The following is a 27,180-nucleotide window of genomic DNA, read 5'->3' as shown; positions in this document are numbered from 1 at the left end:
TTCATCAGGTGGTTGTGGAGTAGAAGATTGTAAGACACACAGAATTTATAGCAAAGTTTACAGTGTGATGTGACTGAAATTATATATTGAAAAAGACCTGGATTGTTTGTTAAGTCTCTCATCAATTAGAATGACCATGTTGGTTTCAGTTCTTACACATGTAAATCGCAAAACATTTTTAAAAATTACATTCTCAAGTGAACTTTAACAATTGGTGTCACGTTAGCCCAGATAATGTATGGAAGGTGTGAGCTTCCTTCTGTGAGACTGTCTGTGCCACAATGGTCGGGCTGATTCTAATCTGGAAAACAGATTTACAGAATCTTACATGGATTCAGGCAGTTTTTGAGTAAATTAAAATGCAATTCTGCAAGTACAGATTCACCCGACAAACTTATATGTGTATGTGTGTATGTGGGTGTGTGGGTATTGGGGGGATGTTATGGGGGTCTGTGAGAGAGTGTGTGTATGTGTGTGAGTGTGAGTGTAAAGGGGTATAAGTCTGTGAGAGGGTGCGTCTGTGAGTGTGGGAATGTACGTGTGAGTGTATGAGATAGGGTCTGCATGAGTGTGTGTCTGTAAGAGAGTATGTATGTGTGCGTGTGTGTAGGAGTGTGTGCGTGTGTGTAGGAGTATATGTGTGTGTGTAGAAGTGTCTGTGTGTGTGTAAGAGTATATTTGTGTGTGTGTGTAGAAGTGAATGTGTGTGTTTGTGTGTGTGTGTCAGAGTGTTTGTTTGTGTGTGTGTGTGTAGAAGTGTCTGTGTGTGTTTGTGTGTGTGTCGGAGTGTTTGTTTTTGTGTGTGTGAGTGTTTGTGTGTGTGTGAGTGTGTGTTTGTGTGTGTGAGTGTGTGTGTGTGAGTGTATAGTGCAATGGGGTCACCTGTCGTGTGACATGAACCCCAGTTCCCAGTTGAGGCCCTCCCCATGGGTACCAAACTTAGCTATCAGCCTCTGCTTGGCTACTTTTCATTGTTGCCTGTTCTGAAGTCCGCCTTGGAGGATGGTCTTCCGAAGTTCTGAGGTCGAATGTCCCGGATCGCTGAAATGTTCTCTGACTGGGAGGGAACGCTCCTGTCTGTTGATTGTTGTGCGGTGTCCATTCATCCGTTACTGTGGCTTCTGCTTGGTCTCGCCAACGTACCATGCCTCAGGGCATCCTTACCAGCAGCGTATCAGATAGACAACGTTGAGTCACATAAGTCTAGATTAGAGTGGTGCAGGAAAAACACAGCAAGTCAGACAGCATCCGAGGAGCGGGAAAATCAACATTTCGGGCAAAAGCCCTTCATCAGGAATAGAGACAGTGTGCCTGCAGAGTGGAGAGATAAATAAGAAGGGGGGTGAGGGTGGGGAGAAAGTAGCATAGAGTACAATAGGAGAATGGGGGTGGGGATGGAGGTGATAGGTCAGGGAGGAAGGTGGGGGAAGGTAGCAAAGAGTACAATGGGTGAATGGGAGCTCCCGCAAGGAGTTTGAGCAATTCATCAACTTCACCAACCCGACCTTAAATTCTCCCGAGCCGTCTCTGATATCTCCCTCCCCTTCCTGGACCTCTCCATCTCCATTAATGATGACCGACTTGACACTGACATTTTTTACAAACCCACCGACTCCCACAGCTACCCGGATTACACCTTTTCCCACCCAACCTCTTGCAAAAATGCCATCCTTTATTCCCAATTCTTCTGCCTCCGCCATATCTGCTCAAAGGAGGACCAGTTCCACCACAGAACACACCAGATGGCCTCCTTCTTTAGAGACCGCAATTTCCCTTCCCACATGGTTGAAGATGCCCTCCAATGCATCTCATTCACATCCCACACCTCTGCCCTCAAACCCCATCCCTCCAACCATAACAAGGACAGAACCCCCCCCCCCCCCCCCCCCCCCCCCCGGTGCTCACCTTCCGCCCTACTAACCTTTGCATAAACCACATCATTCGATGATATTTCCGCCACCTCCAAACGGACCCCACCACCAGGGATATATTTCCCTCCCCACCCATTTCCGCTTTCCGCAAAGACCGTTCCCTCTGTGACTACCTGGTCAGGTCCACGCCCCCCAAAAACCCACCCTCCCGTCCTGGCACCTTCCCCGGCCACCGCATGAATTGCAAAACCTGCGCCCACACCTCCTCCCTCACCTCCATCCAAGGCACCAAAGGAGCCTTCAACATCCATCAAAGTTTCACCTGCACATCCACCAAAATCATTTATTGTATCCGATGCTCCCAATGCGGTCTCCTCTATATTGAGGAGACTGGACGCCTCTTCGCAGAGCACTTTAGGGAACATCTCCGGGACATCCGCACCAATCAACCACACCACCCTGTGGCCCAACATTTCAACTCCCCCTCCCACTCTGCTGGGAGGTCCTGGGCCTCCTCCACCGCTGCTCCCACACCACCCGACGCCTGGAGGAAGAATGCCTCATCTTCCGCCTCTGAACACTTCAACCCCAGGGCATAAATGTAGGTTTCACCAGTTTCCTCCTTTCCCCTTCCCACACCTCACCCCAGCTCCAACCTTCCAGCTCAGCACCACCCTCATGACCTGTCCTTCGTGCCTATCTTCCTTCCCATCTATCCACTCCACCCTCCTTTCTGACCTATCACCTCCATCCCCACCCCCATTCACCTATTGTACTCTATGCTACTTTCTCCCCACCCCCACCCCCCCTCATTTATCTCTCCACTCTGCAGACACCCTGCCTCTTTTCCCGATGAAGGGTTTTTGCCTGAAATGTCGATTTTCCCGCTCCTCGGATGCTGCTTGACTTGCTGTGCTTTTCCAGCACCACTCTAATCTCGAATCTAGTTTCCAGCATCTGCAGGCCTTGTTTTTACCTGAGTCACATTAGTACCTGCCACGTACATGGTGGGAGGTGTCCCCACCCGTAATGGTGGAATCCATGTCCACACTCTGACACGTCTTGCAGCATCTACCGTGACAGGGTTGTATGGTATTGTCCTGAGAGCTGGGCAATTTGCTACGAACAATGATTTGTTTGAGGTTTGGTGGTTGTTTAAAGGGGAGAAGGGGCTGTACAGCTCGAGTTTCCGTGCTGTACAGCTCGATGACTCTATGACTTCGATAGCGGAACAGGCCCTTGCAAGATTCAAAGGCGAAGCTGAGAAAAAAATTGGAAGACTCCAAATGGTGCAGACCAAGACTTTGAAAACAAAAGATAGAAAACCCAAAAGCAAGGGGGAAAAGACTACAGAAGACATTGCTGTGAAGCCATGACCAACAATACCATGGACAGTGACAAGATGGGATCAGATCACTTTGATAGTATTTCAGAAAAAGCCTCAGGTCAGCCAGGCGTTTAAAGTCTGTGGGGATAGCGAGAGAGCGGCCTTGCCTCACTGATAAATCAGAAGGTCAAAAACGAGGTGAGAGGTGGGAGCCCCTCGGAACAGTTACACATCAGAACGATGCCATTCAGTCCTTGGATGAATAATGTCACCACCCGGTCAAATTCCACTTTCCGTCATCCAGTCCATTTCCTTGAAGGTTACAGTGCGTCCAGTGCGGATGCAGGCTCCTTTCCAGCGATTTCCCACCTCAGCGACCAAACTGAGCAACAGATTCCAGACTCCCAACACCCTGTGGCTGGGAAAAAATTTTTTCCTTGAGTCCTCTTTAATCTTTCCACCAATCACCATAAAGTTGTGTGCCCAATTTTTGGCCTCTCTGTGAGGTAACCCGGGTCCTCCCTATCCACTCCATCCAAGCCCCTTATTATTTTCTATTAAGTCACCCCTCTATTCTAACCCCTCAACCTCTTGCGTTCCGGTGAAAACAAACCCAGTCTATCCAACCTTTCTTCATCGCTAATCAGTTAATTCCATCCTCCCAGACTTTGCATATTTCTCCTTTTTCTTTTTGACCAAGGTCATGCAAGATTTACGTAACTTGCCCTTCCTGTTCCAATTTTTGAAAAAAATCCCAAGGCCTCACCGGACTCACAATGTTAACTCTGCTTTCTTCTCACTGATGTGGCCAGACACACTGAGTTTCTCCAGAAATTCCTGCTTTTGTTTCCGATTTCCAGCAGCTCTTTGTTTTGTGTCACCGTAAGTTACTTGGCCAACGCATTGACTACAGACGGACAGTCACTTATCAACTCAAGGCCTGAACTTATTGGTTCTGTTCTTGTTCCAATCCAGCTGTACAATTCTTACCCATCTCTGGGATTTCTGATTCCGGCTCGCAGGAAGTTGATTGAAAATCGAGATAAGATGATGGAAATCTTCGACAGTTTCTTCAAAGCAGCTGAAGAAACCTTGAGTGAGAACAGCATTCAGACCCTAAAAGAAGCCTTAATTCTGAGGCATCAGCAGGTACAGTGACACACCTTTTCAGCAGTAAGGGGAATCTCCCCAGATTTCAGACTCCACACCAGGACTTTGTGGGTTTTGATGGAGGAAGATTCTGTGTTAAACATCTGTTAATATGTCGCTCAGTGCTGCCCCTAGTTTCTGGATGGAACTACAAATGTGTAGCTTCAAGCACTCACTGTATCTGATTATTTATCTCATTGTACTGCTCATGACATCATGTGGATGTTTGTGTCCAGGGTGTAGCATTGGTTTCAGACATGGGATGTGAGTGACAGGGGCTGGACGACATTTATTACACAGAGGGCAGTGGAGTCACCCACATTGCTGTGGGTCTGGAGTCACATGTAGGCCAGACCAGGTAAGACTGGCAGATTTCCTTCCCTAAGGGTTATCAGTGAACCAGATGGATTTTTTACAACAAATGACAGTTTGATACATGGTCACCATTAGACCAGCGATAAACTGCAGATTTTTATTCAAGTTTCACCATGTGCCATGGTGGGTTTTGAACACATGTAGGGGTATGGGTACATTAGCCTGTCATCTGGATGATGGTTCCAGTGACATTACGATTACACATCCCTGAAGGATGTATGAGTTTTAATCTCGCAATTTACAATGTGAGAGAGATGTCTTCTCAAAATATAATTAGTGAGGAGCTTCTACTTACTTTACACGTTATTTTCCCTGAATAACGTCCCTCAAATTACACCTGGATGTGTTGTTGAGTGCTTTGGAGCCGTCCTCTGCTCATGTTGTCTGGGATGTCAATCTCTTTGAGACAAATGAATTTAAACCTCACATCCATTAAGACCAGCCCTTCATCTCTGCTGTGCTGCCAGAGTGGATTGAAGTCTAATGGTGAACTTAGACAGGAGAGACAGCTTTCCTTCAGAGAATTGTAGGGTGTTACAGGACAGAAGGAGATCATTTGGCCCATCGAATCGATGGCTGCTCCCAGGTAGAGCTATCCCACTCCCCTATTCTTTCCTATCACTCATTTCCCTTCAAGTATTTATCCACCTCTTACAAATAAGACCACAGACCGTAAGACATAGGAGCAGAAATGGGCCTTTCAGCCCATCAAATCTGTTCTGTCATCCGGTGAGATCATGATAGCCTCAACTCCACTTGCCTGCCTTTACCCCGCAATCAACTCGGAGAAAGTGAGGACTGCAGATACCGGAGATCGGAGTCAAAGAGTGTGACACTGGGAAAGCACAGCAGGTCAGGCAGCATCCGAGGAGCAGGGTAATCAACGTTTCGAGCATGAGGGCACACATCCTGATGAAGTGTTTATGCTCGAAAATTAACCCTCCTGCTCCTGGGATGCTGCCTGGCTAGCTGGGCTTTTCCAGCACTACGTTTCTTTGAACGGTTCCATTCAGTTTCCCCTCAGCATTCTTCATTCTGAGGGGAATAAACAAACCCCACCATGCTCATACCCCCCCAGCTCCCACAGTCTCTCTGCCATCCCGGCAATTGGTACAACACTCAGGAATACATTTATTCTTCACGGAATATTCTGCCCCCACCGCACAGCTCCAAGATCCTTCTCAAAGTGTAATGTCACAATGGATACAGTGCACCAGCTGAAGCTATGCCAGATTTTATTTTCCCCGGTATAGAGGTTTAAGGTCACTTCCTCACCCTTGTACTCCCTGACAATAAGGAGCCAAAGACTTTGTCTGATTCTTTTCTAAGGGGCCTCTGGATTGGCTGTGCCAGCTTCGGGTGTTGTGCAGACCAACAGCTGCCTCCCAAAGTCTGACCCCAGGGTGAGTGAGATTTAATCATCACCAACCTCTCTCCCCGTGCCCCTCCCCCCCACCCCCCAAACCCCAGGAAGTGCCTTTGGAGGCCGTGGGACATTTTGACACCATGGTAGGGCATGCAGCTGAGTTGGGCTCCCCTTATTTCAAGGTGAGGAGGTCAGAGGGCAGCGTTCCTGTCCACAGGAGCCTTTCTGAAGCCAAGGCCTAGCTGAAGGCCTCACCCCACCACCTCAGGTATCGTACTCCTGGGAGGCCAGGAACTCCAAGTCTGTCCTTACCCTACACCTTGGGACTCATGGGTGACAAATATCAGAAAGGGATATTCTTTATGCTTAGACACATCATGACCAAGCAAAGGACTTTACTCTGAGCGATAGGGAGAGGGAAGATGTCCCATCTCTGTTTTCAACTTCCCAATCCATTGTCTGCTCGCACTTCATTTTGTGTTTGAGTTCAAATCATAGATCAGGCCGTTTGGCCCATCGAGTCGACATCAACCCTCCAAAGAGCATCCAACCCAGACCCATCCCTCTATCCCTGCACTTCCCATGGCTAATCCACCTAGCCTGCACATCCATGGACACGACGGGGCAATTTAGCACTGCCAACCCACCCTAACCTGCACAACTTTGGACTGTGGGAGGAAACCAGACCACCTGGAGGAAACCCGTTCAGACACGGGGAAGAATGCACAAACTCCACATGGACAGTTGTCTGAAGGTGGAATCGAACCCGGGTCCCTGGCGCTGTGAGGCAAGCGGTGCTAACCACTGAGCCACCGTGCCACCCTTTCAATAACTCTTCTTTCAATAACTCCCGAAGACTGTTCTCTGTGAAGAAGCTGACAATATCCTTACAGTGATTTCAATCTTCATGGGATGGGGCCAGCTTTTTTGCTCATTTAATTGGCAGTTAAGAGTCAACCACATAGCTATGTGTTTGGAGTTATATGTAGACCAGACCAGGTAAGGATGGCCAATTTTCTTCCTGGAGGGACATTATTGAACCAGATTGGCTTCAATGACAGGAGGTTTACAATTGCCATTCGATTAGCTTTTAATTCCAGATTTTCATTCAATTCAATTTTTGCAGTTTGCCATGGCAGGACTCCTCCAGCGAATTAGTTCGGAAGAAGGACCAGGCCAGACATGAAACGTTAACACTGTTTCACCCTTCACAGATGCTGCCTGATCTGCTGAGTTTTTCCAGCACTTTCTGGTCTTCTCTCAGATTTACAGCATCCACAGTTATACCCCCAGAATACGAGCCTGGGGTTCTGAATCAGTAATCCCTGTGACATTCCCACAACATCACAACTTCACAATCGGGCTTTGAGAACAATCAGCTTACACTCAGCCCCTTCCGTTCTCCCATTCCCACAATCCTAAACCAGCACTTTCAAATCGCAGTGGGCATCACAGGGGGATAGAATCATCAAATCCGGACAGTGCAGATGGAGGCCATTTGGCCCATTGGGTCTGTGCTATCCCTCCGAACAGCATCCTACCCTTCCCTGTAACCCTGCATTTCCTGTGGCCAATCCACTGAACCTGCACATGTTTGGACTGTGGGAGGGAACCGGAATTACCAGCGAAAACCCACATAGACACGGGCAGAACGTGCAAACTCCACGCAGTCACCCAAGGAACCCAGATCCCTGGTGCTGTGGGGAGGCAGTGGTAACCACTGTACTGCCTAGTTATTGCCCCTCCCAAATTGTCCAGAGGGGCAACCATCTTTCAGTCACTAAAAGCAAATTACTGCAGATGCTGGAATCTGAAACCAAAAGAGAAAATGCTGGAAAATCTTATCAGGTCTGGCAGCATCTGTAAGGAGAGAAAAGAGCTGATGTTTCGAGTCTAACTGACCCTTTGTCAAAGCTTTGTCAAAGCTTGTCGATTCCCATCTGCTCTGTCTCCTTCTGCATTGACTTTAGAATCAAAGCTTTGACAAAGGGTCAGTTAGACTCGAAACATCAGCTCTTTTCTCTCCTTACAGATGCTGCCAGACCTGCTGAGATTTTCCAGCATTTTCTCTTTTTTGTTACCTTTCAGTGGCTCTGCCTTTGTGTATAGGCGAGACTAGGTAAGAATCCAGATATTCCCTTCCACATAGGAACCAGGTGGGCTTTCACAGCAAGGCCAGCTCTTTATTCCAGATTTTATTGAATTAAAATTTAACCATCAGCCACAGGTGGGATTTGAACCCATGCTCACAGAACATTGAACTGGATTACCAGGCCAGTGACTTTACCCCTTGCACCACTGTCTGTCTGTGGTAATCCAGTGACTATCGATGGTGAAGGCCTGAGTGTAACACTGGCAGTGCCCACCACTTTGATTGGCTGGCAGGTTCATCATTCCCACCCTGGGCTGAAATGGGCCATCGGCCTGAGGCTTCCCAAGTTAGCTCCTGACTGCAATGGAATAGCTCCTGATGGAAAACCACTCAGGTTTCCCATCGGTTTTTCACTCGAAATCTGTGGTCAATGTCGATTCCCATCTGCTCTGTCTCCTTCTGCATTGACTTTAGAATCAAATGGTTGACTCCATATTGTCTTTCCCTCATTCTTCATAGAAAAGTGTATCACTTCACCATTCTTTCTGGTCACTTTCGTCTGTCCATTTTACCAATCCGCCTTTGACGTCCTAAAGTTTGTTAATATCTTGTTCATTGCTGAATATATTGCTGACTTCTATCAAGTGTACAAAAGTAGTAATGAATATAGCCTGCGTACCCAAGTCTTGCTCCTCAATATATTACCTTTCATGTCATTGCGATGTCCCAAAGCATTCTATGGAGAAGGACTGATTTTTAAAATGTGACACAGGGGAATGAGTTAATGAATTTGTGTGCATCAAGGCCCCACACTAATAACAGTGATAATGACCAGATCACTCTTTTGGTACAAGTGTAAACATTGGCTAAGATACCAATGAAGAGCATCTCTGTCCTTGTTAAATTAATAACATGATGTTTTACATGTACCCAGAGTCTTGGAGATGTACAGCATCGAAACAGATCCTTCGCTCCAACTCGTCCATGCTGATCAGATATCCTGAATTAATCAACTCCCATTTGCCAGCACTTGGCCCATATCCCCCTAAACCCTTCCTATTCATATGCCCATCCAGATGCCTTTTAAATGCTGTAATTGTACCAGCCTCCACCACTTTGTCTGGCAGCTCATTCCACACACGCACCACTCTCTGTGTGAAGAAGTTGCCCCTTCAGTCCCTTTTAAATCTTGCCTCTCTCTCCTTAAACCTGTGCCCTCTCCTTTTGGACACCCCTTGCTTGGAAAAGGACCTTGGCTTTTCACCATATCCATACCCCTCATGATGTTATAAACCTTGATGAGTTCACCTCTCAACCTCCGACGCTCCAGAGAAAACAGCCCCAGCCCATTCAGCCTCTCCCAATAGCTCAAACCCTCCACCCTGGCAACATCCTTGTAAATCTTTCCTGAATCCTTTCAAGTTTCACCACATCCTTCCCTGAGCAGGGAGACCAGAATTACACCTTTGTTTAATCAGTTAAATAGTTCATCTGAAAGGCAGCCCCTCTGATAGTGCAGCACCCTCTCAGAACTGAGCTGAAATTTCAGCTGAGGTAGTGCACTCAGATTTGTGAAGTGTGGCCTGAATTCATGAAATCCTGACTCTGAGCAAGACAGCCACTGCCCCCAGTGACACACCCGTCCAGCAATATACACACTCAAATATTTCCCCCAAGAACGTGGTACCTTCTCCTTTATTCTGCCATAGTTGTGGGTATGTTCGCCCCGAGCTGGGAAGTTGATTTGCTGATGTGCCGTTCCCTGTCTCGGTGACACCTTCAGTGCCTTGGAGCCTCCTGGGAAGTGCTGCTGGACTGTGTCATCTGGGATTTATTTGGTTCTGTTCCTGCTGCGTCCAGTTGCACTAAAATAGTTATGTGGCAGCTTCCCTTTATTCTATTTTGTCTTGAAGGAATCAAAAGGCCAAGCCTTGGAAATTCAGGAAAAGGACATGCTGATTACAATCATTGACCTGTTTGGTGCCGGCACAGAAACCACTTCCACCACCGTGTGCTGGGGACTCCTTCTCATGATGAAATATCCGGATATCCAGAGTAAGGGAATCACTAACTTTGTGTTGTTAGTTGTTGTTGGTGTCCAAACTGTTACTTGAGCATATGGATAGGACTATCGTGGTCAGTAGTGAACTAGGCCCATGGTCAGTGTGAAATTGGTCAATTTAATCAGTAACACCTCAACTGGTTGGTCTCAGGAAGAGCTGATGGTGAGTGAGTCAGCAAGTGGAGTCTTTCTGAAATTGAGTTGAACCCAAGGTAACTCCCCCAGGCATGACGTGCACTGCAGATTCAGAGATTATACCCAGTGTGACACTCATAACAACGTGATATCAATGTCAAAACCGCCATAAAGCTCATGCTGTGGATGTCTCGCCTTAGCCTCCCCCCAAATTCTGGAATCTTCTGTCTGAAAGCCTAATATACTACTCTGTTTATTCTGTTCGCTCATAACCTCTACAAAGGTAAATAAAACTCTCCAGGAGGTCTCTCTCTTTCTCTAATACTGTACTTTAAGAAAACTCACCACAGTGACAGAAATACTTAAAGTTAATCATTAAACCCCTTCAGACACAAGGAAAATCCAAATGCCACTGGTTCAAAATTCAAAAATCCAAATAGACTGTATCACACACCTTACTTCACGCACAGATGATTGGAGTTAAGAGTCATGGAGCTCTACAGCACAATAAAAGGTCCTTTGGGTCCGTGCTGGTTAGAATCAGCAACCAAATTATTCTAATCTCAATTACCAGAGCCATGTTTACCTGATGTTATGAGGTGCTGCTTTAAGAAGGATTTGTCCTTTTGAAAGCAAGTGTTGCAAACTAAAAGCCAAGCGGTCTGCTCTGAGCCCAGCGAGCTTTGTTTTTTTTTAATATTGGAACAATAGAAGCAGCCTGAAGGGGTGGTGTCAAGCTCCCACAGAACCAGGATTTTAGTTTAACTTTCAGTCGTGTTGGGGTTTGGAAGCTGCTACACATCTCTCCCTGTTAAAGCAAAACGCTCGAGTTCTCTCTCAGAGTTATCCCTGGATGGACTGAACTAGAGAGTTGCGCGTGAGACAATCTGTTTCACTGAATTTGCCTTTGCCAAGTGTGTGTTTATGGGATGTTACTATCTTGGAATAGCTAATCAGTAGTAGTTAGCATATATATTATCTCATTAAGCAATTCAATAGAGTCACAGTTAAATTAATTTTTAGAATTTCTTATTTGTCTGTACTTGAACAGGGTTTTAAGAATAAAGATTAGATTCCCCACAGTGTGGAAACAGGCCCTTTTGTCCAATCAGTACACCAACCCTCCAAAGAGTAACCCACCCAGACCCAATTCCCTCTGACTAATGCACCTAACACTATGGACAATTTAGCATGGCCAATTCACCTGACTTGTACATCTTTGGACTGTGGGAGGAAACCCACCAGACAGAGGGAGAATGCACAAACGCCACACAGACAGTCACCCAAGGCGGTAATTGAACCTGGGATCCTGGTGCGATGAGGCAGCAGTACTAACCACTGAGCCACCATGCTGCCCTAAACTGTGTTTGCTTTCAAGCCTGGTAGTTTGACCAATCAAATTGTATCCAGAACGCACTTGCCTTTAAAAATAAGGAAATGTTGGGGGTTTAGGCTATCTTCTTAATATATTTTGAGTGGGTTTGGTGTGGTCCATAACACTGGGGATCGCATGTGCACTTCTTAAATATTCTGAGAGTTTCTACAGAAATATCAGGAACCCGACAAGAATTGGCTGAGCTTCTTTCAGCCAGATTCACATGGACTGATGGCGAGAAGGGTTTGCGGAGATGAGAATGGCCAATAATACCAATAAACATGTTTCAGAAGCAAGGGCAAGGCAACCTTTCAGAAAATGTCAAAATGATTTCCTTCATCTCGATCTCAATGTAACTGGTTGTAGACAAGCGTGCTGCACGAGAGAACAAAGCAATGGCAGGCCTCCTGGACATCACCAAGGTCTCTCATTGTAATTCAGAGCAGAACGATCTCTCTCACATTCAACCTGGCAAGGTATTTCCTGCAATACAATGCATACTGTCGGTACTGTACCTTAAGCCATTGGTTGATATAGGTCACTTTACACAGGCAGTCCCTTGGAATGGCTTGTTGTCAATCCAGTTCAATAACTCAGCAATAAGTCTCATGTGTGACCTGATGACTTGGCCACACATGGGTCAGGGGTCAGAGAGTTTAGTTCTTTGTACGTTCTCTTTGATACTTGAACTTCACCTCCATGTGTTCCCGATGAACTCTCTCGAATTATTCTGGGAACAACAAACGCTGGGGATCACAGCGGGTCAGACAGCATCCATGGAGAGAGAGGAAGCTAATGTTTCAAGTCGAGAGCTGCTCAGTCCAGTTCTGACAAAGAGTCATGTGGACTTGAAAAGTCAGCTTCCTCTTTCTCCACGGCTGCTGTCTGACCCGCTGTGATCCCCAGCGTTTGTTGTTTCAGTCCAGACTCCAGCCTCTGGAGGAATTTGCTCCTCTCTTGAATCGTTTGTTTGCTTCCTGAACACACTGTCTCCTATTTATTTGGTCACAGTCCAGGGGCCTGAAACCTTTGACCCCTTCTGGGCTGCTTTTGAGGAAACCCCGAAAGCGTTTCCACCCGGGGTCCTCCTGTCTTGGGTGAGTTCTGAGCCGAGCAGGTATTTTCATAGAAATTTAGGCTCAGTAAATATCCACTTGCAATGGAATTCTTCTCAATGGTAATAAATATCTGTCACTCCAAAATTGGCATGGAATTATTTTAGAAGTGTTGTCCAATTGTCTTCACAAGAAAATGGATGAGTTCAACTCTGACAGCACTCATGAAGCTTCACACCACCCAGGGACAAAGCAGCCCGCTTGATTGGCACCACATCCACAAGCATCAACTCCATCCACCACCGGCACTTAGTAGCAGTAGTGTGTACCATCGATAAGATGCACTGCAGCAATTCACCAAAAATCTGTAAACAGCCTTCCAAGTCCATCTAAAAGGACAGGGGCAGCGGATACATGGCAACGCCATCACTTGCAAGTTCCCCTCCAGGCCACTCGCCATCCTGACTGGGAAATATATCCCCGTTCCTTCAGCGTCACTGGGTCAAAATCCTGGAACTCCATCTTTAGCAGCATTGCAGGTCTCACTCCAACATGTTGCCAAGCCAGCAACATGTCCATCCCATGAGTGAAAAATAAAATGATAAAATTGATCTTGAAGGTTAGCACACAGTAACCTAAATACAACCAATCGCTTGTTGTATGTATTTGGCTTTTGTGTTTATTGAAGTTGATGAATATCCAATGGGGAACATAAGACACATTGATCGCGCCTAATTTCTGTCACTGATGAATTTCTATCCCGTTGTTTGACGGCAGTTTCCCCAATCCAAGCTTTCTCTATTTCAGGGAAAGTTCAGGAAGAAATCGATCAGGTGATAGGAGCCGGATGAGCCCCTGTAACCGAAGACTGAAAGCGAATGCCTTACACTGAGGCTGTGATTCACGAAATCCAGAGATTTGCCAACATCGTCCCCATGAACCTTCCTCATTCAACAACCGAGGACACACATGTGAAAGGACATTTCATTCCAAAGGTAGTTCTGAATGATATAAACCAGGCTCGGGTTTCACAATCTGTGTCTGCGAGAAATTGGAAGGACCTTCAAACTAAAATAAAAAATGACAGAGAAAGAAAATTAAAAAGAAATTAAATGGGACTGATTTGGAAATTCGTGAATCGGGGGTGGCAATTTTCATAGTGGAGGAATCCCAATGACATTTAAAATAAGTATGGGCCCTGCCTTGACCACTGGAAACTAACAGGATCAGGTACAACACTGGGTTCACACACCCCACTTCATTCACTCTCCATTGAAGTCAGGCTCAGAAACGCATTCCGAATTATTGTTCTTGTTTGCAGGAAACGTACGTGATTCCTGTCCTGACCTCGGTGCTGCGTGACAAAACTCAATGGAAAACTCCAAAGGAGTTTAACCCGGCTCACTTCCTGGATGCTGATGGGAATTTTGTGAAGAGAGATGCCTTCATGCCTTTCCCTGCAGGTAACTGAACAGGCAGGAACTCCACAATGTCACAATTAGACATGCTTTAGCATTTACCGCGGGTGTAAACTGTACAGGGTGAACGTGGTCTTGTATCTTGCTGCTACTGTTGCTGGTCCCATCTGGGACATTCCAGTTCCTGCTGGGACCATGAGAGATATCTTGGGTTGATTCACTACCACCAATCCTTCTGATTGGTATCCATCTGCGTTACTGACATCCAATGGGGAAGGAGACTGACACAACGTATTGAGCAGAAGGTAGCCTTAGTTTCGATGTACAGTAACTAGGTTTATTACATCTTACTGAATGACTAGTTGCATCATATCTGAGATACCACGATTTCCTCTTGTGAGATATCGGGTCCAATCTAAGAGTACAGCAACTGCAGGGGGGTCAACGTGACTGAATGTACAAACGCTGACACTTTAGAACTAGATGGGAGGAGCACATCCCATGATGTCAATTAACCCTTTCAGGTCTGAACTGCTTTATACACCAGGCCACAAGACGCAGTAGATGCAAAGAGGCTGTTTGACGGCATAGGAGAGTCCTGGACCAGAGGGCAGAATCTGGAATAACGGGGAGCCCATTTAGCAAAGAGATGATGAGGAATTTTGTTGCTGTTAAGAGGGTGGCGAGTCTATGGAGTTTTTCATTGCAGAGGGTGGCAGAGGTTGGGTCATTAAGTCTATTCAAGGCTGGGGTAGATTTTTATTCAGTGAGGGAATCAAAGCTGGTGGTGAAAAGGCAGCAGAGTGGATTATCAGACCAGCCGTCAGAGCAGACTCAATGGGCTGAATGGCCTATGTTTTTACTCTCATGATGTCATGGTCCAGCCATTGGAGAAAACATAAAAAGAAGGTTCTGCAGAGTGTTGCCTTAGAAGCACTTCAGTCAAATAACAGTACAATAATTAATCACATATTCATCCAAAAACTGGTCTGGGGCCAACACCACAACAGTTAGCACGTGGCTTCTTCCTGGATCAGTTATGGCTGGTTGAAGACTGTTTTTCTGGAGGCAGGTGCTCTTTCAAATCACAAACGTTGATGGGTTTTAGAGAAAGACAGAGCGGACAAGGACTGCTGCCTTTGTGGCTCTCTCCCTCTCTCTCTCTCTCCCCCTCTCTCTCTCTCTCTCCCTCTCTCTCTCTCTCTCTCTGACCATCTGTGTTGATTTTACTGATCACTATATATTGTACATATATTTGACCCATGTGCGGAAACTGGGTTATGAGGCCTCTCTCTGAAAGTGCGGTGAGCCCAATGACTCCAATCGAGCAGGTTGTGTCCTGTGTAATTTTCTTGCTGTCGTAGCCAATGCCCTTTGTTCTTGGCCAGCCTTTGAGGTTATGAATTCCTGCTTCAGATCGCACATCTTCAAAACGATACCAATAAGGCATCACCGACAAACGAACCTTCTCAGAGGTTATCATCCCTGTGACTAGGTCAGGCAGCTTCTAAGGTGTATATCTGTGTGACAGAGGAGACCATGGCCCGTGCTCCACGTCTTTGACCACCATAGAACCATAGAACCATTAATGTAAGGCTGGCATTGGTTGCCAGGGGGCACTACTGTATGGATAAGGTGCAGGTTGGTAGCTGATGATGGTGGTGTCCACCATCCCCTCCATTGCAGAGCTGGCTGTACTCCTGAATAATGGAAACACTCACATGAAGCATTTGAAGGAAGGGAGGAGCCCGTAGAGCTTTGGAGGCTGGAAGTGGGACAGACAGAGAGCCCCCGGGGTGCAGTGACAGAGGGCATTGTGGTCTGAACAAACTCACTCTTGACGTCGTGGGAACCAAGAGCCCCCCCACACACACAGGGCATGAGAAGGGGGCAATGGTGGTGTGGTGGGTGTCACCGTACTGATGACCTTGGAGCAGGAGGTGGCTGTCGAAACCACCAAGGCACCAAATTGCCAGGAAGTTGCCAAGGGCAAGCTGGGCATCTGTCCGATGGAGAGGGTGAAAGATCTCACTGCCTTCTGTCTCATGGGGATGGAGTTCCCTCCTCTCTGATGCAGTCCTGTCATGTGCTTCCACAGCTACCAGGAACAAACTGGGCACTGCACCGGGACATAGGAGGCCATTCAAGTGGGGAGAGCAAAGGAGAAAAATGGTAGAGATACAGATGGCATCCTTGGTGAGCAGGATCGAGAGTCATGCATTGTTTGTTACCTGCCCAGTGCCATGGTAAAGGACATCTCAAATCAGTTTGAGAGGATATTGGAGTGGGAGAGGGAGGATCCAATAGCTGTGGTCCATGTTGGCACCAGTAACATAGGCAAGAAGTCCTGTTTGGATATATCAGGAATTTGGAACACAGTTAAAGAAAAGGGACCTCGAGGGTTATAATTTCTGGATTATGACCCGAGCCCAAATTGAGATGGATGTTAAAAACATTCGGGAAGAAAACGCAAGGTTAAAGGAGTGGTATGGGGTAAAAGGGGTTCCATCTTGTGGGGCACTGGCATCAGTATTGGAACAGGAAGGAACTGCACTGTTGGGACAGACTCCACCTGAACTGGGATAAGACCAGGATCCCAGTGAAAAGGCTAAATAGAGTGGTCACAAGGATGTTCAACTAGCTAAAGGTGGAGAAGGGCTCATCAGAGGTTATTAAAGTTTCCTGAACAAGTAATAGGACAGAGGGTATGGAAAGGGATTGGGAATCTAACTGTCAGAAGGGGGATGGCCCACCCAGGACTGAAGGTGTTGCAGTTAAATGTGTGCAGTGTACAAAACAAGGTAAATGAGCTAGTAGTACAGATTGAACTTGGGGTTTTTTTTTTAAGATTACTTACAGTGTGGAAACAGGCCCTTCGGCCCAACAAGCCCACACCAACCCTCCGTAGAGTAACCCACCCAGACCCATTCCCCTACATTTACCTCTTCAGCTAACACCACAGGCTATTTAGCATGGCCAATTCACCTAACCTGCACATCTTTGGATCGTGGGAGGAAACCCACACAGACACGGGGAGAATGTGCAAACTCCGCACAGATAGCTGCCTGAGGTGGGAATTGAACCCAGGTTTCTGGCGCTATGAGGCAGCAGTGCTAACCACTGTGCCACCGTATGATGTTGTCAGTGCCACAGAGATGTAACTGTGAGGGGATAAGGTCTGGGAGCTACATCTCCAAGGAGACACGTTCTATTGAATGGACAGACAGATTGGCAGAGGGGTTGGGTTGCCTTCTCAATAAGAAATTAAATTACAACGATAGCAAGTAGTGATACAGAGTCAGAAGCACAGAATCTGTGTGGGTAGAATCAAGGAACAGCAAAGGCTAAAAGACCCTGATGGGTGTTATGTACAAGCCTCTGAGCAAGAGTCAGGATGTGAGGAAGAAAATAAATCAGGAGACCGAAACGGCAAGTCAGAAAGATACAATTGCAATGATCATCAGGGTCTTAACGATGCTGGGAAAATCAATTCACTTGAAGCCTTGGCTGAAGTTGGATGCATAAAGCAGTTGCTCCCCAGAAAGGAGGTACTAGTTTAAAGAGAAAGGCTCCCTCAGTTTAAGGAGTTTAGTTTAAAAGTTCCAGACAGGGCAGGGAATTGTCTCAGATGGGAGTACTGTCGAGGCATGTTAGTGGAATAAATGGGATTGATTTTTACAAAACCTTTACATTTTTGCTGTTTGTAAATTACTTGGTTAATTCTCTATTATCTTAATTGTCTGAAGGAGAGACATTAGGAAGCACATCCACACACAAAGGGTGGGAGATGGTTGGAACTCTCTTCCACAAACTGCAGTTGATGCTGGATCAGTTTTTAGTTTTAAATCTGAGATATTTACATTTTTGTTAAGCAAAGATTTGAAGGGGTATGGGCCTAAGGGATATGGAGCTAGACAATAGATCAGCCATTAAATGGTGGAACAGACTGGTTGGGCTGAATGGCACACTGCTGTTCCTATGGTTTCAGCCTGGGATTTCACTTAGAGTCTTGGAGTCATACAGCATGGAAAAAGACCCTCAGTGTCCAAGTCAGTGAGACATGATTCCCCATGCACAAAGCCATGTTGACTATCCCTAATCAATCCTTGCCTTTCCAAATGCATATAAATCCTATTCCTCAAAACCCCCTCCAACAACTTACCCACCACTGTCATCAGGCTCACCCTGTCTGTAATTCACTTTTTCTTACAGCCTTTCTGATACAATGACACCACATTAGCCAACTTCCAGTTTTACGGCATCCCACCCATGGTTATCAATGATACAAATATCTCAGCAAGTGGCTCTTCCCAAGCTTTCCTCAAAGTTCTGGGAAACATCTGCTCAGTTCCCAGGGATTTATCTCCCTTTATGTGTTTTAAGACCTCCAGCACCTCCTCTTCTGTAATATGAACTTTTTTCAAGCCTTCATTACTTATTCCCCTGAGTTCCCCACTTCTATGTCATTTTCCACAGTAAATACTGACACAAAGTCTCCATTTAATACCTCACCCATCTCCTATGGTTCTACACATAGGCGGCCTTGCTGACCTTTAAGGGGGCCCTATTCTCTCCCCAGTTACTCCTTTGCACTTAATGTACTTATCAAGCCTTTATGGATTCTCTTTAACTCAATTTGCCAAAGCTATCTCATGTCGCCTTTTAGCTCTCCTGATTTCCCTCTTAAGTATACTCCTACTGCCTTTATATTCTGCTGGGGATTCACTCGATCCCAACTGGCTATACCTGATAAAATGCCTCTTTCTTTGTCTTGAGCAAAGCCTCAATTTCTCTGGTCATCCAGCATTCTGTACACCTACCAGCCTTGCTCTTCACACTAACAGGAACATACTGTCTCTGAACTTTCGTTCCTAAAGGCCTCCCACTATCCAACAAACCCTTTACCTGTGAATAACCTCCTTCAATCAATGTTTGAAAGTTCCTGTCTAATACCGTCAAACTCGGCCTTACTCCAGTTTAGAACTCTCACTTTTTGATCAGTTCTATCCTTTTCCATAACTGTTTTAACACTAATAGAAATTCTGATCACACAGCCCAAAGTGCTCCCCCACCTCAGTCACTTTCCCTGTCTTCTTTCCTAACGGAATAATACCATGAGCTGGGATCATAATAGTTTGTGTGGGAGAGCAGAGTGGAGGGAAAGGATCAGCAAGGATCTTACTGAAAGGGGCAGGGGGGTCGAGTGAGCGAATGGACTCCACCTGTTTATGAACGAACCGTGTGTGTGTGTGTGTGTCTGTGTGTTTCTGTGTGTGCCTGTGTGTGTGTGTGTGTCTGTGTCTGTGTGTGTGTGCCTGTGTGTGTCTGTGTGTGTGTGTCTGTGTCTGTGTCTGTGTCTGTGTGTGTGGGTGAGGTACTGACCGTCCCCTGTTCTTTTTCAGGTCGGAGGGTGTGTGCTGGTGAGGCACTGGCTAAAGTGGAGCTTTTCCTGTTCTTCACCACCCTGCTGCAGAAGTTCCACTTCCAGGCCCCACCAGGTGTGACAGACCTGGACACCAGCCCGAGAATCGGCTTAGTGTCCAACCCGAAACCCCACTGGGTTTGTGCTGTGTCTCGCTGATGGGACCCAGCGACAGGCCCAGTCGGTCTTTCACTGCTGGCTTTATAAAGGTGGGACTTGATTATCCTATCTCTATGCTAGCTGTGACACAATCGTTTACTTTTTGCACAAATCGTAATTCACAAATAGTGAATCAGCTTGTCTCTGAAATACTCTCCCATGAATGATAACAATTCCAAGGAACATTTTCTCCACTTGTATAAAGAAGCTGGAATCCCATCGAGAGGCGTGAGTCCACTGACCACTCAACCAATCCAACTCGTTCAGTTTGAGAAAACTTTACACACGGAGCATTGACTTAATCGGGTTAGCGAAATGCTTTCAAATGGATACATTGCAACTACCGAATGGTTAAGCCTTGTTCTTTAACAATAACCAGCATGTTTCACTGATTCTGAATTAGGGAGACCACCTTACGTTAGTCAGTCTCCTACCCAATCACATACAAATCCTCAGGGTGCTGCAAACTCTATCAGATTAATCTAAATATCTAATAAAGTTAATCATGGATGTGATGATTAAATATCTAATAAATGTGCTCTATATCCAATTAAGGCAATGTCATTATTGGAAAATGGAACTCAAAGTTGGTGGCGTGACAATACAGTCAGATAGCTCCTGGATATATATTCATTACTGTTTGGTGCTGCCTCATTGCTGACTACGTTATTGATCAAATAGTGAATCAGCAGAAATCCAAGTCCACATCTGTGCAGAGATATGTGCAGATTTAACACAGAATGTTGCCGTATTGTGATCACAGGGTGAAAGTGAGGACTGCAGATGCTGGAGATCAGAGTCAAAGAGTGTGGTGCTGGAAAAACACAGCAGGTCAGGCAGCATCTGAGGAGCAGGAGAATCGATGTTCGGAGCATCAGTCCTTCATCAGGAATGAGGTTTATGGCCCAAGGCAGCTCAAGGGGCTGAGAGATAAATGGGAGGGGAATGGGGTCGGGGAGCAGGGTACCTGAGAATGCGATAGTTCGATGAAGTTGGGGGTGAAGGTGATAGGACGGTGGGGAGGATGGAGTGGATTGGTGGGAAGGGAGATGGACAGGGTCGACAGGTGAAAAAGGCGGTGTCCAGTTGGAGGGTTGGATCTGGGATAAGGTGAGGGAAGGGGAAATGGAAGGTTGGATCTGGGATAAGGTGTGGGGAGGGGAAATGGAAGGTTGGATCTGGGATAAGGTGTGGGGAGGGGAAATGGAAGGTTAGACCTGGGATTAGGTGTGGGGAGGGGAAATGGAAGGTTGGATCTTGGATAAGGTGGGGGGAGGGGAAATGGAAGGTTGGAACTGGGATAAGGTGGGGGAGGGGAAATGGAAGGTTGGATCTGGGATAAGGTGGGGGGGAGGGGAAATGGAAGGTTAGACCTGGGATAAGGTGTGGGGAGGGGAAATGGAAGGTTGGATCTGGGATAAGGTGGGGGGAGGGGAAATGGAAGGTTGGATCTGGGATAAGGTGGGGGGAGGGGAAACGGAAGGTTGGATCTGGGATAAGGTGGGGTGAGGGGAAATGGATGGTTGGATCTGGGATATGCTCAGTGAAATACCAGAAAAGTCAGATTCCAGATGGAGACCTACCTTGAAAAATCACAAGTTTGATTTGTTTTGTTTCCAGTCAGGGACTCCCACTGACAGGTCAGGGACCTGCGGATCAGGGCCCAAATAGAGTCGGGGACCCTTAAAAAAGATGTCAGGGACTTCAAGGGAGTCGGAGAGTCCCACGAACAGGTCAGGGACCTGCGTAAGGAAATACTTCAAATGAGTCGGGGACTCAACTTCAGTCAAATTGGCGTTGTCTAAATTAATTCCCAAATTATTCTGTGAAAGACAAAACAAAGAAACATCATGATATATTCTAAGGAGACTGTCAGGGTTAGAGAATGTCGAGAGTGTTTTGCAAAAACCATTAGTCTAGATGTTCATTGTCAGATTGTTGTTTCGTGAAAGCTTTAGGTCGAGATTATCTTCTCTGTTGTATCTACTCAGCTTGGCTTGTCTTGCTTTGCTGCTTTGTCTTGTTTGTCTGCTATAGTTTTGTTCTGTGTGTTTTGGTGTTTGTCCTTTGTTTATGGAATAGAGAGGGTGGTTCCTGCCTTTATCGTGTTAAAAAAAAGAAAGCTAGCCAGTGATACAACTCTCACACACTTGGTTAAGCATCTGTGTGCCACAGCCAGGATTTATGAGACTAAATGCCTTAACTTTAACTGTTTTGGAATGTGAGTGCCTCATTACCCTTAAAATGTTCATATGTGTGTGTGTGAGAGAGACAAAGAGAGAGAGAGAGAGAGAGAGAGAATCAGTGCTGATTTCCTGCAGCTTGCAGCAAGTTTAACCCTTTGTGATTCAGTTTGAATGCACATTTGTTTGTTGGTGATTGAATGTTTGTGTTTTGTTCCTAGAGCTTCAGATCTAGGACTGTTTTGAATTTGATTTGTCCTTTGGGAATTTAAGATGATTTCTTTTAAGGTTAAGGATCCATCCGTGATTATGAAATGAAATATTAACCCCTGTTCTTGACTGCGCTACTGTCAATTTCTAACTAATCTCTTTTATGCTTACATGAAAGCCAATCTTAGTTAATTTCAAATCAGTTTAATATGGAGAAAGACGACATTACAATCTTTTTAAAAAATCTTCTCCTTTGATTCTGCACCATTTGACATCAGTATAAACCTTCTCTCAAATTCCCCATACTTTCATACTACTGCCAAAGTTCATTTTCACCCGTCTCACCCCTACCTGTTGGACGAATGAAAGAATTGACTAAAGGAAGTAAAGCAGTAACACTAAACCTGGGCCTCAGCTGCAGAATCATTCTGTTCCGGGATGAGCGCAGGTTTCTGCTCAATTGGAAAATGGAACTCAAAGTGCAGAAGTGGGTGGTGTGACAGTACAGTCAGATAGCTCCTGGATATATATTCATTACCGTTTGGTGCTGCCTCATTGCCAACTACGTTACTGATCAAATAGTGAATCAGCAGAGATCCAAGTCCAGATCTGCACAGAGATATGTGCAGATTCAACACAGAACGTTGTCATAGAATTGATTAAAGGAAGTGAAGCAGTAGCCCTAAATCTGGGCCTGAGGTGCAGAATCATTCTGTACCAGGATGACAGCACATTTCTGCACAGTTTTAGTTATAATCTAAGCCTGGCATTGAGGAAAATCACCTGAGACTTTAATATTTGCTCAGTGAGTGGAGGAATTGCATGAACCTTATTTAATTTACTTTAATTTGGAAAACTGGAAGTATAAAGATAGATCCAAAATATCTCAAACTAACAGCATTGGTTTCAGAAAATGATGCCAGCAGATTTAATTTTTATTTCAGACTTGTTTGTTTCCATTTAATTTTAAGACTGCCGTGTCTCATTGGTCATTATGGTGTGCCAGTCGTAGCTTTATTCCAGAGCAATTTCCTCTCCCTCACTGGCAACTGTAATTTCAGTTCAACATTAGGTTGTGATAAATCATGTTACAAAATTAACATCCTATTGTTAATATCTGTGTCTTTGGATTCGGCCATTATTTGTGCATGAGATGTTTTTTGTTACCATGTGAGTAGACAAGACCCTTTACAGCAGCTGTAGACATTTCATGGCCTATAGCATTGTCAATGAGCAATGACTGGTCAGGACTGCTTACAGAACCTAATCTGGGATTTAATTTAAGGGACTAGAACCAGGTAATGATAATGGATTTCAGAGTTGGAAACTGTGTACATTTTTCATTTGAAATATTGAATACTGAATAAATGAATTTCCAGTTGATAATTGTATGAGCCCTGAATCACAAAATCAGAATGAATTGGCAGGATCGCTTGGTTTTATTCCTTTACACATTGTCAGTGACCTGCCTCATTGCCTCATGGGTAATTTGAAGCATGGCCGCATTGATTCGTTGCGAACTAAAGAATGGAAAGATCCCTTACTGGCCAGTTGAAGGAATTCTGCTTGTGATTGAGGAACAGAGGTATGTATAGTAGATGGAACTTCCAAAAGGTGGGAGGTGGTCATAGCTGACTGTGAATGGGTAGATGAAAACAATAAAAGCGCCATGTGAAACAGTGTAAGGCGACTAAGGCTGAGGAATATACAAACAGGGTTAAAGCAACAATGCTGTGAAATTCAGAACTTAGATTCTATTCGGAATCCCCAGCCTATGTCTGGCATACAGACCCTATTTGAGGATGGGGATGATGCTGATAGCGATGAGGATGGGGATTTTATTCCTGGATACCTACTGAGCCCCTAACATCTCCTAATAGATCCCACCCCCCACCCTTATTACAAACCTTTCCTTCTTTTGAAAATGAAGTATCCAGCCTTCATTGCCGATATCATGGGGATGAGTGGCCTGTGCCATCCTAAACCAGGGGCCTTCCTGGGAATCAGAGTAATGTTAATGAGACATGCCCCTGACCACAAGAACAAACCAGCCCACTTTGCTCAATATGTCCAAGGGTGATACAGATATAAACACAGTGAGATTCTGGGAGCAGCCTGAATACGAATGGCTTGTGTTATAGGACTGAAATAAGTGGCCATCTGTTTGATGGAAGTGGTATACAGCCCACAATTGAAAAAATAATCAAGGAGCTGATGCACCTTTGTTTAACCCTATGCTTTTACAATGTTTTCCTCCTGATGTCACTAACATGATCCGAACACACAATATGAACTAGTCCAGGATTTTCCAGTCGCCAATGAGACAAATGGTGGTTTTCTATTGGGATGGCCAGAACCAGACTGAACCACGGTACAAGTCACAGGTAAAACCGATTATATCCAGCAACCTCGCGATTCCAAGTGCTGTGTGCCCAGCCCTGACAGGGTTAATTGGCGCCAGGATACTCACTGGGAGTGGAATCTACCTCGGATGCCCACCCAGCGACCACAGCTGATCAACACGTTCTCGAGGGGACCCTGCAAATGGGGACAGACAGGCCCCAGTGCTACACCTTTGAGGCTGGGAACAAGACAGTGAAATCCCCCAGGGACAAATGGCAGGCCCTTGCTTTACTGTGGAAATATGGCCACGAGGGAATGATGTGTCCTTAATGTTACCTTGGAGCAAATGCAGGGATCGACACGCTTGCATCCTGGCAAAAGGAAAATCTGTGAATATATACTGACTCCTCATTGTGTTTTTGGGGTGACCCATGATTACAGAGCCTTGTGGGAACATAAAGGATTGTTAACACCCACGGGATGGCATTATAGTAATGCTGTTTTGTCCAATCAGTCTGGCAGTTATTAAGATGTTCGATTCACACTGAGGCAACTGATACAGTTTCCAAAGCAATGAGCAGATAGATGCTGCTGCCCAGCATGCAGCCTTACACCCCAAACTTCTGGTTCCATTGGGTCCCCAGCAACACCCAGATAGAGACAATATAGGGACAGGTATGCCAGACCTGGGTAAAGTACAGAAATCACAGGGGAAGCCCTCTGCTGAACAGCACAAACCGTGGACTCAAATAGAGTACTCCCTCAATACTCAAACCAAAATGTGGGTGACTCCTGCTGGACAAGTTTGTGTTGCTGCTGCCTATTGTAGTTGATTATGTGCATATTTGTACACACTTGGGCAAGGAGGGAATGGTTAATACTCTGTTACAAACACGGTGGTACCCAGATTTCCAGAAAGCAGCCAGGAAAAGAGCTGACGCGTTGTTTAATTTGTAAACAAACGAGACGCACGCTGTAAGAGGGATGCCCTGCGGTTGTTAACCCCTTCCTTGTCTGGTGGGCCTTTTTACTTGTCCACAACTTGCTTTTATAGAATCACCTCGTGCACATTGTTCTGAATATTGTCTAATAACAGTGGATGTATTTAGTAGATGAATCAAACTATCCCAATGACTGATACAGCTGCCACTACAGTGTTGGACAAGTGGGAAATATTTGCATCAGTTAACCAAAACTCTTCAAAGTTTACATTCACAGGTACACCAGGCCTGAGAATTAGGCCCGGGGCAAATTGGAGCCTGGGTGGAAAGGCCCGTTCCTAGTCCTGCTGGTCACCCATTCAGCGATCAAGGTCAAGGGGAGGCCGTATGGACACAGGGGACGCAGTGCAAGGGAGGACCACCCCAAGGAGAACATCTACTGATTCCTGCTGCATTACCTGGAAAACCCACCGCCGCAGATGTCCCCAACTGATTGTTTTTGCAGTTATTACATTGGTTTTGCTTGATTTTCTGATGTCGATCTTATCTGACTGGGGTCCTCAGTATAACCTGGTGGCCTCAACTAAGAAAGAATTGCATTTTAATGCCTTTCTTTATATAAAGTTAAAAATCACACAACACCAGGTTATAGTCCAACAGGTTTAATTATATACATATCTTTACACACGGTAGGTCAGCCACTCTGGCTGCTGGGTTTGTGCACACGTTCCTTTCCATTCTAAAGGTGGGATTCCCTGGAGGGCCGTACCTTTTAATGACTCAGACGCTGCTGAATGGTGGTTGCATCAACATTGTTCTGCTGCTGTCATGACCTTTCACATCCCTCCGACCTTCCTGAATCTGATAGGGGCCCCCTCCGCTTATGGGGACAACACCCCCCTCTGGTGGCAATCGGTGGGATACAGGATAGACACGTTTGGAGGGTGGTTCCAGCCTCGCTATAGTCTATCACAGACACTCCGCCAATAGTCTCTGCTCCTTATCAATGTCACGGCCACAATTACACCCCTCAGACCAAAGCAGCATCTCTTTCATGCAGAGGGTGGTGTGTGTATGGAATGAGCTGCCAGAGGAAGTAGTGGAGGCTGGTACATTACTCCATCTGCCAGTTTTTAGCCCATTGGCCCATCTGATCAAGATCCCATTGTAATCCGAGATAACCTTCTTCACTGTCCACTGCACCTTCAATTTTGGTGTCATCTGAAAACTTACTAACCATAGCTCTTATGCTCACATCCAAATCATTTATATAAATGATGAAAGGTAGTGGGCCCAGCACCGATCCTTGTGGCACTTCACTGGTCACAGTCCTCCAATCTGAAAAACACCCTCCATCATCACCCTCTGTCTTCTACCTTTGAGCCAGTTCTGTATCCAAATGGCTAGTTCTCCCTGTATTCCATGAGATCTAACCTTGCTAACCAGTCTTCCATGGGGAACGTGTCAAAAGACTTACTGAAGTTCCTATAGATCACGTCCACCGCTCTGCCCTCATCGATCCTCTTTGGTACAGCTTCAAAAAGCTCAATCAAGTTTGTGAGATATGGTTTCCCACACACAAAACTGTGTTGACTATCCCTAATCAGTCCTTGCCTTTCTAAATACGTGTACATCCTGTCCCTCAGGATTCCCTCCAACAACCTGACCACCACCAACTGCTCTATAGTTCCCTGGCT

General features: G+C 45.9%; 2 protein-coding genes across 2 annotated transcripts in view; one reads left to right on the top strand and one right to left on the bottom strand.

The window, feature by feature from the left end:
• LOC148140834 (cytochrome P450 2K6-like) overlaps positions 1-20,735 on the top strand; it is a 31,771-nt gene extending 11,036 nt beyond the window's left edge. The window contains 5 exon segments of the mRNA XM_087979605.1: positions 4,174-4,347; positions 10,094-10,235; positions 13,615-13,802; positions 14,129-14,270; positions 19,628-20,735. Of these exon segments, the coding sequence (XP_087835731.1) occupies positions 4,246-4,347; positions 10,094-10,235; positions 13,615-13,802; positions 14,129-14,270; positions 19,628-19,806 (753 nt within the window). The 5' untranslated portion in view covers positions 4,174-4,245 and the 3' untranslated portion in view covers positions 19,807-20,735.
• Positions 1-27,180, bottom strand: part of LOC122547123 (class I histocompatibility antigen, F10 alpha chain-like) — a 929,735-nt gene that overhangs the window by 875,464 nt on the left and 27,091 nt on the right. The gene's annotated exons all lie outside the window — the stretch shown is intronic.

This window comes from Chiloscyllium plagiosum, unplaced genomic scaffold (assembly GCF_037043375.1).
Source record: "Chiloscyllium plagiosum isolate Xiang-an unplaced genomic scaffold, Cpla_swu_hap1 HiC_scaffold_35, whole genome shotgun sequence".
In the NCBI taxonomy this organism is placed as follows: Eukaryota; Metazoa; Chordata; class Chondrichthyes; order Orectolobiformes; family Hemiscylliidae; genus Chiloscyllium; species Chiloscyllium plagiosum.
The sequence above is the reverse complement of the archived record's forward strand: the minus strand, read 5'-3'. Positions and strand labels throughout refer to the sequence as shown.